Genomic DNA, 13969 nt, shown 5'->3' on the forward strand with positions numbered 1-13969 from the left:
CAAATATAAACAAGTGTCATTACTTGATTTGGTGTATAGTTTTATATTATAATCACTTCACTCCCCCTTCTTCACGCATTTTTATATCTAAATATCTTTCATACCTTTTGGAAAATCGATACTGGTATTCTAAAGTGATACTTTATCTCATTAGTAACAGTATGGAATAGCAACACATCTACTACCAAGAATCACTTACAGATAATGTGTTGGTATATGAGAGCGGTTTTTCTTGCTAACTTTCCTAATTCCTATATCATGAAAAGGGGTGCTAGTCATAACCAAACGGAGTTTTTTGTTCAGCACGTCGCTTCTTATTAAAGCCGATGAAAAGATTGCAATGTTTCATCACTGTTATTTTGACAACAACGGTTCTCTTTAATAAATTCCGGATCTTACGGTGCGTAGATTCGTTCAACGGAACACTGAAATTGCTTTTTGTTAAGCATTGTCGCTAGCTTATGATCCATTACGAAATGCCTTTAATATTGTTAATGGGTAATTGAATAGGAATTCATTTTTAATAAAATAATATATTGTGATGGTAACATTATTATTTGTATGTATGTAGTACTAGCATTTCTCTTGATAAGTTGTTTAATTCTAAACGTTTATATAAACTTTAAATTAAAAATACACAATTCCATAAGTAATATAATATTTTATAAATTAAATAAAGCTGAAATTAATAAATGGACCAAGTTTGCACCTTTAACTGTCAGCGGCAAACAAACGGTGTAAGAAATGTCACAAAACAATAGACATGTCGTAGAGCTTCGTAGCGAGCGTAGCCGTAGCGAGGGCTACTAATGAGGCTACGATATTGTAGCACCCAGCCGCCGACCGGGACCGGCGGCCTTTATAAATTGCTTCCATGCATATTTATTTATTCAAATATTATGTATGAATTGAAATCTCGTCCACAACTACTGAAATATGGCTCTCTGTTGACGAAAATTCAATTGACTACTGAATTAGCTCAATTCAAGACGTAATAGTAAGTCTAGATGGATTTTATGATGTACTATTTTGAATAATTCAATCGTCGTAACCTATTTAATACTTGTGATTGTAAAACGTTCCTAGGCTATGTGTATGTGTATGTGTATGTTCACGCTTTCCTTTCTATTTACGGTTTCTCTATTTTACAACATAATTCTAAACCATCTTGTGCTTCATGTTTAATATAATGAAGTCCTAAAATGCGTGTAATATTAGTTTCCTCATATATCATTTCCGATAATGGAGCTAATTAATAAGATTTATATTGCAGAGGAAACATCTAATTAATTGGCTACCCTAAACATTCCCTTATTAACCGTTACGAAATAAAAGCATATAAAAACATTGCCTTATGATAAAATAACAATGGGTACAATGATAGACCCAAATGAAATCGTGCAATATACACATAATTTTAGATCGGAAACAAAAGGGAGAATTGGAGAATTCGCCTTCACAAATAATAAAATAAATGAACCGTAGGTTTGAAAGCTTCAAACTAATTAAACTCTTCAATCGATATCTATAAAATGAAGATGTTTAAGCAAGCAAGGATAATTACTCATTCTGGTTTCAATGATTTTTGTAAGCCGATCTATTTTGCTACAAAGTTCAAACGAGAAGTGACTTGGATAATTTCTTCACTTTAATTAGGTCTCTATATTTAAGCTAATTAATGAAATATAAATAGACACTTCAGAGACTATATAACCACACTATTTAAAAGATTTCTTAATAATGTATATTATACGTGTATGTGTAAATGCTATCTTCAATAGATAGATTGTGAAATAAAATATTTTCACATTTTTAGGGTTCCGTACCTCAAAAGGAAAAAACGGAACCCTTATAGGATCACTTTGTTGTCCGTCCGTCCGTCTGTCAAGACCCTTTTTCTCAGGAACGCGTGGAGGTATGAAGCTGAAAGTTATATCAATTACTCAAGTCTACTGTCCCTTGAAGCTGTGAAAAAATCAAACTTCTAAGCCAACGCAATCAAAAGATACAGCCGTTTATGCGGCAAATTTTCGACACTTGCAAGGGAATCAAAACCTACAGGGTGCTTCCCGTGAACTCAGAATCTTGAAATTTGGTACGAAGCAACGTCTTATAGCATAGATAAAGGAAAAATTACGAAAACCATAAATTTTTAGTTACATCACATACGGAACCCTCGGTGCGCGAGTCCGACTCGCACTTGGCCGGTTTTATTAATGAAATTATAGCTATTTACAGAACAAAAATAAAATTATGAGGAACATACATATTGTATATAAGGCACTACTTTTATATAAAAAGAGTATACTTTTATCTCAATCCAATAGAGAACCCATACCTAGAAAACATCTTGTGTTTAAGTTTGCTTTCCTTTCAAGGTATTGTGTAAGTGAAAAGGTGTGAGATTTCAATAGTAAGCTTTAATGATTTTTGTTCATTATTTATTCTGAAAATATTTTCAGCAGATTCTCACAGAATCAAGTGGTGTGCACGAGCCCTTAAGACGAAGTTTTCTCTCAAAGTTACCTTATACTCTCTTGCTTTATAATATTTAGCTTTGATATATTTGCAATTTAAGTTGTCTGAAACTCGTCGTAGAAAGCGGCCGGAATTAAATTATTTATTTTTTCTGCTTTTCTTCGATGGCAAACGACTTTAGAGAGTAAACAGACAGCTCGAAAGTGAGTGAAAATAAAAACAAAAACAAAATGTTAAATTTTTTATGTAACATTTCAGCGAATGTGTTACTGGAAGGCCTGATGAACTTTAAAATTGTTTTACCTGGAATTATTTTAAAAGCAATTATTAATTCCGAGAATTTTAAAGTAGTGAAGTATGGTTTATATTTTGTATAAGGATTTATTTTATATGTGAAAAGCAAGGCTATAAATTAAAAAATGCTCATTTATCATTATACAGTATTTTTACATTTTATTTATTTCTTTAATATTAATATTTACCTTTATTCCAATGTGAACAGGGAAGTCCGACGCCAAGGCAGGTTGCGGATGGAGCGCCGGCAGCAGCGGGAGGGGGAGAGGACAGGACATCATAGTTGCTCCAACCTGCAACAACATAAACTATCATTAGTTAACGTTTATATTATGAAACTAGCTGTTACCCGCAGCTTCGCCTGCGTGGAGAAGTTAAATTTTCATAGTGCAAACTTTCATTTACTTTAACCCCTTATTTTATCCTCTCGGGGGTAAAATATAGTAGCTTTTCTATAATATTATAATATATATTTTGTTTGTATCTTTGATTACGGTGTTGTCGCTTTGTAGGTAGAGACGGTTTGGCATTGTAACGAACTCGAGTTTCAAAAATTGTATTGTTAAGTTCGTTTATTTCTCATAATATTATAAATAATTAAAAGTAAATTAATATCTTTACTCATTATACTGTATTTTTATTGTATACAAATAACCCATGATTTTTATGAAACGGAGCTTTGAAACTCAATAAAGCAAAAATGGCATATTTTGTATAGATTACATAGAAAGTTCATAATAGCTTCATTTCCATTTTAAGTGATTTATTTTTTCTCCTTTAAAGTTCATCAGAATCTTGGTTGGTATGATACAAAGTAATATTTGTAGCAAGTGTTTTAACCTGACTGGATAAATTTATAGGGCTCTTACAAAATTAGCTTTATTTGTGATAAAAGTTAATTTTATCGACGAGTCCCTTGGCTGAAATTTAAATTAGATTCTTGTAAAGCTAGTTAATCATTTTTGTAAAGATTTGTACTAACTCAAAGACACCGATAGACGGATCAATAATGACTTCTTGTTGGTTCTAATTTATTTCAGAGACACGATTAAAATTTTTTTTCTTTTAAAATTCCAAACTATGCATTTTATTAAAGTTTTAAAGCGTTTGATATGCACTATGCTTATAAATGTTTCATATTATAATGATGCATGTTTTGATTTATAGAATAATGCGTACTAAGCCTTCATTTAGGCTTTAATTTACGTTTGTTATTCTACATTAATATTTCATGCGGTTTGAACTTTGAAATATCGATAATTTTGACCGGTTAATGTTAATAGACACTATATACCACTCGACACTACAACTATCATTGAAACAAATACATATAGACAGGTTAATCCACAAACACATTACACACATAATGTGGCTATCAAAAACGTCGAAAACAATTTAGTTAGCGATGAATTTGAAAGGCTGGATAAATTCGAACACTCCCTCTAATATTCCGTGTGGAGCGCTTCGTACGTTGAAAATGTTATGAATAATATATAGGCGCGGATGCAGGACCTGGGTGGGATCAGTCGGCATTACAAGTGGCGTCCGTGACAAATATGCGCAGCCGACAAACGGACAGCGACACAATAATCTTTTATATACAACCGTGTTTAAGTGCGGTTTTCAATTTGTATGAATATATTTGTTGAATGTGTACGGGTTTTGTTTTTGATGTGCCTTTTCGAATGTTATTCTAATATAAGTGTAAAACAATTTTGTAAATGCTCACCGCTTTGACGTGAATTTGGAAGGTTTATTTTATGCGGGTGTGTTAATAAATGAGAGTTCGATAACTCCTAATGCAATGTGGTTTGTTACATATATTTATGAATAAGGCAAATAACAAAGATACTCTACATGCATTATACAGCTGTGGGGAATCTTACATATTGGTCTCGAATCAGTTTGAGTAGTTTCTACTAACATTACAATAATTACACAAGTCTTATTAATTCCATGTAGGTTCATAAAAGTTTAATCAAACTTTATAATTTGTCTTTTATTACTACAATGTTAAAACCATTCACATCAACTTGGATATTATTTTAAAATTATATTTTAAAGTGTTAAAAGTTATTAATTAATTTTTGCATGGTATAATTAAATTGATCGCGCAATCTTGTTACTGCGATATTATTTTGCCAACAGAATGTTTCATAAAATGATATTTTGATAAAGAGATGCCGAATGTAAACAATGCATTCGCGAATGTGAATTGAATTACCAATATCAGATATTGTTTTCGAATATAATTATGTTTTAAATGTTTTGGAAATTGTTTCCGCGGTTTGTTTAAGTTAAACGTGTATTTTAATTACAAATACGTTATACATATTTTTGATTCGCATTGGGCTAGTTTATTAATTTATTTAATGATAATTTGGCTGGTTAATTAGAATTTTCCAAACAATGCAAATGGGGAATTATTTTTGTTTGCGAAATAAGGGAGCTGTTGCAAACATGTATGGTGTTTTGGAATGCTAATTGTTTTAAATGTAATGTATCGTTTGACAACGATTAAAATGTTTGGTTTTGTATAAAATTTCACGCTTTTAAAGAACAATTTCAATAAGATTATGAAAATTACTTTACGCATATCTTAGTAAAAGAGTCTAATAGAGAATTGTCTTAAATAATGATTGTATTAAGTACTTTTTCCTTTAACTATATAATAATAAAGGAAATAAGTATCTACGCAATCCATTCGTAAAATGCTATACGGTTATTGTAATCAGAGATGGTTAATCGGTAGGTTCGAACAGCTTCCCCAAGGGAGTGCTCAACAAAGTATTTTAATTAAAACATATAGGTAAGGTGGCTTATTAATTGAATGATAAAGCCTCAAAACAAAATGAGGGACCCAACACAATGTGACCGTTGGATAATATTTTAGATGCTTGAGCTAAAGATCAACAGTCGTTAATTTATAAGGATTTATACAAAACCATAATTATTAAGGATCTTGTGCAATTTATTTAATAAAAACGATTCGCCAAATGTGTTGGTAAGCGCAAAACCCGAGAACGGCTGAACAAGGTTGAACCGATTTCGTTAATACTTTTTTTATATTATTCCTTGAAGTACGAGGATGGTCCTTATGAAGAGAAAACGTAAAAAAAAACATGTTCCACGGGCGAAGCCGGGGCGGACGGCTAGTCTAATATATAAAATTCTCGTGCCGCGGTGTTTGTAGTAAAACTCATCTGAAACGGCTTGACCGATACTCATGAAATTTTGTGTGCATATCTGCCCCCCTAGACAAGTGGCTTTCTATTAGCGTAAAGTTCAATAGAATAGATTATGAATGTATGAGATTGACGTAATCAATCGTCGTCGTCGTCGTAATCAAACGTCAATCTCATACATTCATAATCTATTCTATTGAACTTTACGCTAATAGAAAGCCACTTGTCTAGGGGGGCTGGTAGGTCTGAGAATCGGACAACATCTATTTTTCAAACCCTACGTGATAAGAGTAAGGCAGAACAATGTTTGCCGGGACAGCTAGTGTTTATATAATACTAGAGGTCCGCCCCGGCTTCGCACGTGGTACATATTTCGCAATAAAAGGTAGCCTATGTCCTTTCTCGGGTATCAAAATATCTCCATACCAAATTTCATGCAAATTGGTTCAGTAGTTTAGGCGTGATTGAGTAACAGACAGACAGACAGAGTTACTTTCGCATTTATAATATTAAGTATGGATTAACTATACAATATACATGACATAAACAGTGAAGTCCCATGTCCCCTAGTGGGGTAAGGGGCAGATGCATTATACATCTGTTTCACTGATCGATTTTCTTTAGGGACAAGTAGGTAATCAGCCTTCTGTGTCCTGCCAGACCGAGACATTTTTTTTTCTTCGTCTCCACCGGGAATCGAACCGACCCCTCGGTGTTACGCTCACGCGTCAACTACTGTACCAAGGAGGCGGTCGGAGTAATATTAACTATTCTTGAACTATACAATATACATGACATAACGTTATCTATAATCAAAGTTCCCTAATAAGATAGTGTAATCTATGTTGTATTAATTAATTTGCGATAACGTAAGGTTTGAACCGATGAAAATTAACGTTCATATAGAATTGCTATTTTATTATAATATTAACTATGTAAATATAAGATAAGATTATTTGATAAGTTTAAAAGAAAATATGTAGCAATATTATTATTGAGAAAATTATTGGAAATCGTATCCTATTAGTGAAGAGAAATTATTGTTAAATGGCTTTCAATATTGTTATTATCAACGTAGCAATTATTAACCTAATCCCATTGTGTTCGGGAATTCGGTTAGTCGCACTGAAATTCGAATATGTTTTAGTATACATTTCTAATAAATGTGTTATATTTACATAAAATGAAAGGTATATTTGAATTTATAATTTATAATAAAAAAATCTAATTGTGTATTCACCAATAACTGGTGTAATAACATATTTTGTGTAGTTATGCAATAAATAAATTTCATAGTATTGTCTTGTGTATGATTTTACGAGTACATATGTTTATACATTGAGATATAAAAACCTTTTAAACACCTTTCACGCGCGCTTTCAACATTATCCTAACCATGACCACGCTCGCCGAATAAATCGCGTTTAAAACTCTGTAAAAAGTCTCAAAATTCAGAATTATTTTTATAACTTAAAATGAAAATCATTATACAGGTGAAAATTATACAATCGTGGTTAAACTTAACAAATTTTAACAGGTTGGGAATTCAGCGTGTTAAATAGTTAACTGACATTATAGATTATAATTCATTAGAGTAATAAATGGAGTTAGGTTAATGAAATACAACTTTCCTAACTCACGCATAGTTGAAAGGGTTCCCGCTTAGGGAACATCATGATGCGATCAATTCTTGTGGGAAAATCGGTGATTAAGATTAAGTAAAATTGGAGCTTGTAAGTGAGTTATTAAAGATCATTTTGGTTTGTATTTTATGAGGATTATTTTTACCTGATCGCATTAAGTTGTTTATATTTTGGTGGCACTTGTCTATTATAATCCGTAGGTGTATATCTGCTGTGTGTATTATTTGCTGCGCAGGCAGTAGTGACAATTGACTGTTGTAACCGAAATTTTGAATGGAAAAATGAAAGCACTTTCCTCTACGCTTTCGTAGTACTATCTCAAGTTATTTACTTTTGTTGCACTACCGCAAATCGGATTCTATACAGCCTTGAAAGGTACCTAAAGAAACATGGTGCAGGCGTTTGATCCAGAAATAGATTATAAGAAAAGCATAAAGTAAATTTTACTACATAGACAACAAAAATAATACAAAATTGATTCATTGTGAAATAACTCTTTGACACTCGAGTTGTTTGTGTATTTGAATTACTGTCAGTTGATCTTGTTCATTTCGCTAAAAATATATAAATAAAAATAGTAGGTACCTATAATTTTATTACTAACAGTTGTGTAAATTACATTTTACTGTATTGAAGTTATAATACAATCATTTTTTCAAATATTTTCATGTTGATCTAGTAGGAGACAAATTCATAGAACTAAAATCAGAGTCGAGCTAGCTATGGCGTATCAAACGCAATGAAAAGGCTTTTTTTATGTACATATCAAATGACCACAAATCAAACTCCAGTCGCTTTCAAACTTTAAAAAAGTAAAGGTTTCACTGTTTAAACAACTCTTCTTATATAATTAATTAGCCTCAGAATGATTGCCTTTCCATAATTTTGACGGATTCAATTATTTTATACTTCTTATCCGAAGCTGAGTAGACCCGAAATTAATTAATTAACTATTGATTTAATTAATCATCCTAGACTTGGTAATATTTATCGGCCCCTCGAACGATTATGAAGTTTTTTCATTAAAAAGGAAGCGATACGAAAAAATTGTGACTGTAGAAAAATTAATTACCTGACTTCATATCGTAACTTTCTTTGACTTATACAAAATTTATGATCTGAAACCAATTACTGAAACCGATACAGGACGATATTATAAGCTTTTTGTAATCCATCCTCGGAGGGTTAACTGGAGGTTGAAGGTGAGCACCGAAGGCGAAATTCGATTATTATGATTGAAAAATTTATTAAATGTTACTCTGCCATTGCCGATAGGAAAAATTAAAAAAGTATTTGAATAAATAATTCTTCAACATTACAATAGTCATATTCCATAAACAATAAGATAACACTTTATAAGTGAGCGATATATCTCAAGATATCGCGTCTGTGGTTAAGTTTGTATAAGTTCTTAAGAATGAAACTTGTTCTAAGCGCCAAGTTAGCGATTAAGTTGCGATCAGGCTGCAGTTGCATGTACAAGTTAGTGTAAACAGGACGGTAAGTTCCATTGTAAGTCAGCTTGAAGGCAGCTACGATTTGTTGTCTTAACAACTTTCCGCCAATTACTCTGTTCGCTTTAGTTAAACAATCAATTAATCTGTGGAACAAAACGCTTGATAAATGTCACGATATGTTGAATAATATTTATAAAACAGTCATTTTGTATATCTAATAATTAAGAATAAGACGAATTATTATTATATTAATATTTGAAGATGGCCCTTACCTACCTGTACAAAACGGCGAATACGACGAGACGAATAAGTCTGTTTATAAAGATAATATTATTGTGCTCTATAATTTAATTTTTTATTTTGAATTAATATAGGTACATAATGTAGAAGTCAAAAATAAATTTCTAATTCTTGATATTGTGATTGTTTAAAAAAATAACGTTTAAAATAAAACTACTATTTAACTAAATATGAAAGCTTGTACAAATTTTCATTAACAGGAAAAACTTTAACACAGAAATACACTGGGATTTTTGACTTTCCGAGCTTAATTAAAGCGATTGAAACATTTCACGACAGAGTGAAAAACACATTAAAAGTTTAGTTTGGAAGCGTCTTCACCTGAGGGAAAGAAACAAAACAATGAAATATTGTGTTAAGGAATTCTTTTTTCTTGACTCAAATCGAGTTATTTGATATTTTGACGCTACCAAACTTTGTATTGAATTCCAAGGAAATGATAAGGCCTAATTCGGGTGGCATTAAAACTCCGCGTGTGAATTGTTTTTCGATCTTTATTTCGCTAGAAAGTTGTAACACCTACCTAGGTACTCACAGAGGACTTTTTTGTTGTAATATAATATCAGAATAAAGCTTTAACAGTAACAGATATATTCGTTAAAATATTTTGTACTATTGTGTACCTACTACCTAAGGATAACTTTCAATTCTAGAGGGAAATAATCATATGCCAGCTTATATAGGTACTATGAAAAACAGTTCTAAGATGCACAAATAATTTTATCGAGTGAAGACGTCATGTCCCTACGTTGGAGTAATTCAACTTGTAATATTACGACATAGTTCTTACTTAAATATTTTAAGTCTTTATTTTAAGCATTCAAAATAGTGTTTGTTATATTACCTATGTGAGAATAGTATTAGTATACGTATGCAAAGTATATAGCATTGGCTGATGATATTTTGATTTATTTCTGCGTAAGTATTAAAATTGTGACACAACAAAAAATTATACGCAGTTATGATTTGGTACATCGTGAAATATTTTCCCCAAATTTGTTGCCTTGAACTTATAAATAGGTACTTTTTGCTCTTTAATTTACGAAGTTATATTGTGTCCTCGGAATTCATAAAAATACCACTTTTCAAATTATCTTATTTTCTTGGTATTATCATATACAGGAGGATTCTTAATTACGTCATTTTAAACATTTACAATCACAACATTGCATTATAATAATTATAAAATATCATTGTAAGTTTAACTATCTAATCAAAATGTTTCCTAACTAACAGTTTATTGCCTTCATAATATCTAATATAAAACATACATAGTGTTAACGTGACTATGTTGTAAAACTGGGATCCAATCTATGCATTATTATACGAATAAATTGTCAGATGAAGCGTGATTAAACTCATTTCAAAGAGAGTTCAAGTGACGACGAACTGAGAGTTTGCTTCGTTTACATGGCTTATGACGACATTAGCCTAAGCTATGATTTCCAAGACAATTGTATGCTTTAACTACGAATATGTATTTAGCCAAACTGCTTAGCTACAGATTGTTCCGTAAATGAACTGTTTGCCAGTGTTTGTAATGCTGGTATTTGATTTGTCGTCATTACCGAAATCAGATTCTGGGGTATTATTACCTATATTATTTTGGTATCCTGAATTACTTGCGGCAAATGTTTATTTAATATTATTTATTCACAGCTCTGATTCGATTGGCTAAGAAGAAATGTCAATAATATATTATCATAATATATGCTTTTTTTAGGTTTAGCTTTCCAAGAAATAGTTTTCAAGCCACAATATTTGCTTCAAGAGTCAAGACACATGCTATCTTAGAATTTGAACACAAAAAAAAAAACTTTTGTGAGACATAAGGTTAAATAATATGATTTAATCTATTAATTTCCAAATTTATTTACATCATAATTAAACACGGATATGACGGACCATGTTTTCCGTACATAATAAATTAAATAATTAAGCGACTATGTAGCTTTGTGAAGTTCGTAACTCCGCTACAACCTGATGGCTTAAGGCATTTACGTGTTACTTGCAAGATATTCACCAACTTGCCTCGTGCGTACCTCTTGAGGCTGATCCTGACATCTATCAGATGTTGCTAATAAGTTTTAACATATACATATAATTATGCTAGAAACTCGCCCACGTTTTGTTTCGACTAAAAACAAGTGTAAAGTTAAACATCAGGTTGCCAAATTCTAAGTTACTTATAACAGACATCTCAAGTTTAAACTTCATTTCCAATATCACTAGGAAAACAATTTTTCAGTATAGTATTATCAACTTCTTTCACGATTTGCTGTAACAACAGTGTAGGTAGTAAATGGGAAAATAAATTTGTAGATTGTATATAAATTGTTGCTATGTAATAATATCTAATTTTATTCATTTAAAGGAAAATGAAGTTACTATTTTTACGAACATATAATTAATCATGTAATGAAATGCTCAAATACAAACATTTATTATTATTTATCACGTATAAACACGACATACCTATTCTATTTTAACTAGCAATGTTTTCAATACGTATTTTCCACTTTTTATTAAAGTAAAACCCTACAAAATGTTAAAAGCGAACATTTTAAAAGCAGCATTTAAATCATGGAAAGAACGGGTATTCGTTACGAAAATGAAAGACAAGCTTAACATTTCAGCGAAAAGTAAAAACTTTGCGAACACGCTTCGAGCAAACTTCATAATTCATTAGACACAAGGTTAATAAAACTAACATAGTGTAACTTTCATGTAAATCTTGCCCACGCCTCACTAATTGGACGAAAATATAGCTCGAATATCGTGGCCTGCTTTTTATTGACTAGCGAACTTTACGGCTTTCGTGGGCAGTAAATATAAATAATATCTAATTTGTTTTATGAAAAGTTTCATTGAAACTGTAATTAATAATGTCTGTAGAGATAAATAGATCACTATTCTACATGTTGTAGGTTTTGAGCCGAAATTTGATTGAGTGGTGTAGATAAAAGATGGCTTGACCTCAGGGACAGACGTAGGCTAGTTTGAAGGTAACTTTGGGATACAAATAGGACACAGAAGTAAAATTAAACACTCACGCAAAGGTACATTCAGGTCATAACTTGATATGTCAGTTTTAGTTATGGTTTTAGTGCTCTGATAGCATCTAATATATCCAAGTAATTGTTAACGTACGAGTAAGTAGTTCAATGAAATTAAAAACATATAAATATTTTCGTAGTTTTCTCCAAACTAGGTTTAGGTGTCACTTTTCCATTTTAATAAATGAAACCGAAATTGATATAAAATTACATCCCTAATTTACGTAAAATTAATGTTGTCAGTCTGTACGGAACTCCGTTCGGGAACTCTCAATCTTGCCTTAATATTAGCTGAGAGGTTAGTTCATGGAACAGTATTCGAAGTATCCTGGGTCTTTAGCAACCATCTTAATTTACTGCTAGTTCAAAACTCGCCTGTGAAAGACCATTGCTTTGATTTAGACTGAAGAATTTCGGATGCAACAGATTGCAAGTTTATTAGAAGTCAGGGCTTTCAGATATGCAATCGAAAGATTCCAACTACTCTCCTAATTAAATGTATTGAAGACAACTTCTAAGTAAACTTTGCAAATGTCGAAAGTTAAGGAATTGCCTAAGTAACCTTTTCAGTTATTCATTGTGCCGTCGTGCTGTGGCTGGCGGTATGACAATATGGTAATAGTGAACGCATATGGTATCATCCACAAACTGATTTGCATCTACGTTTATGTTCGATTAATTATGGAGGCATTCTCCACGCGGCTTCGAGGTTCGGCATGTCAATGAAAGCAATTACTCGCACTATACACCTACGAGATAGCCATTTAGATAGCCCATTACTCCTCTTGCTGCATCAATATCAATAAGCGGTCCCATTTAGATGGATACCTACTAAGCAATGTACTTATCTCTCTGCTTTGATAGCATAATGCCGTTATGTAGACGTCCTTGTCTCGTAAGTCTCGGTTACTTCCATCCAGCGATGATGGATTGGTTAGTAATAACACGGCAGTTCGAAAACATCGTAGCGATTAACGATTTAAAATTGAGATTAGAGAGCTTGACTCTATCACTTTAAGGTTTAAGTTTGTTTGTGTGATCTCCGCCAATTTCTCCCACAAAGATGTAAACGCCAATCGACGTGTCAGTCGGTGATGGGGAAACTTTTCATTTTGCCGATGTATCAGGCTGATGTTGTTTAGCGGAAAAACAATTTCGTTGCTATTGAGAGCTCGTTTTTAACGTTATTGAGTGAGAACTTCGTGAAGTTTATTATTTGGCAGAATTTTTCCTGGCTTGGTTTGTTGTATGATAGATGAGCTTTTGAATACTTTTTTCGTATTGGTAAGTAAGGCAGTTTTAGGTCAACTTGCGGAGTTCTAAAATTGAGATTTATGAACTTAGCCTTCTTATAAAACATAATATACAATCTTATTAATATCGCAATAATAGATGAGCTGAATATATTGTTGATAAATTAATTTATTATATCTTTATTTGCAAAGATTAGGGTCGATGAGTAAAGTAAGTTTATTGTATTGTTACGAAACAATTCCTTCCAATATTATTCTCATCTCAATGATCTTCAAATTTATATTTATTTTCAATAAAATATA

General features: G+C 31.8%; 1 protein-coding gene across 1 annotated transcript in view; it reads right to left on the reverse strand.

Annotated features, from left to right (window-relative positions):
- The window catches only part of heph (polypyrimidine tract-binding protein 1 heph), a 348701-nt gene that overhangs the window by 191018 nt on the left and 143714 nt on the right, over positions 1-13969 (reverse strand). The window contains exon 2 of the mRNA XM_090107154.1: positions 2961-3065. Coding sequence (XP_089963280.1) covers positions 2961-3053 — 93 coding nt within the window. The 5' untranslated portion in view covers positions 3054-3065. The remainder of the gene's footprint in view (positions 1-2960; positions 3066-13969) is intronic.

This window comes from Colias eurytheme, chromosome 11, assembly GCF_061535395.1.
Source record: "Colias eurytheme isolate Ceu_HAF_F1 chromosome 11, ilColEury1 Martin Lab GWU primary, whole genome shotgun sequence".
In the NCBI taxonomy this organism is placed as follows: domain Eukaryota; kingdom Metazoa; phylum Arthropoda; class Insecta; order Lepidoptera; family Pieridae; genus Colias; species Colias eurytheme.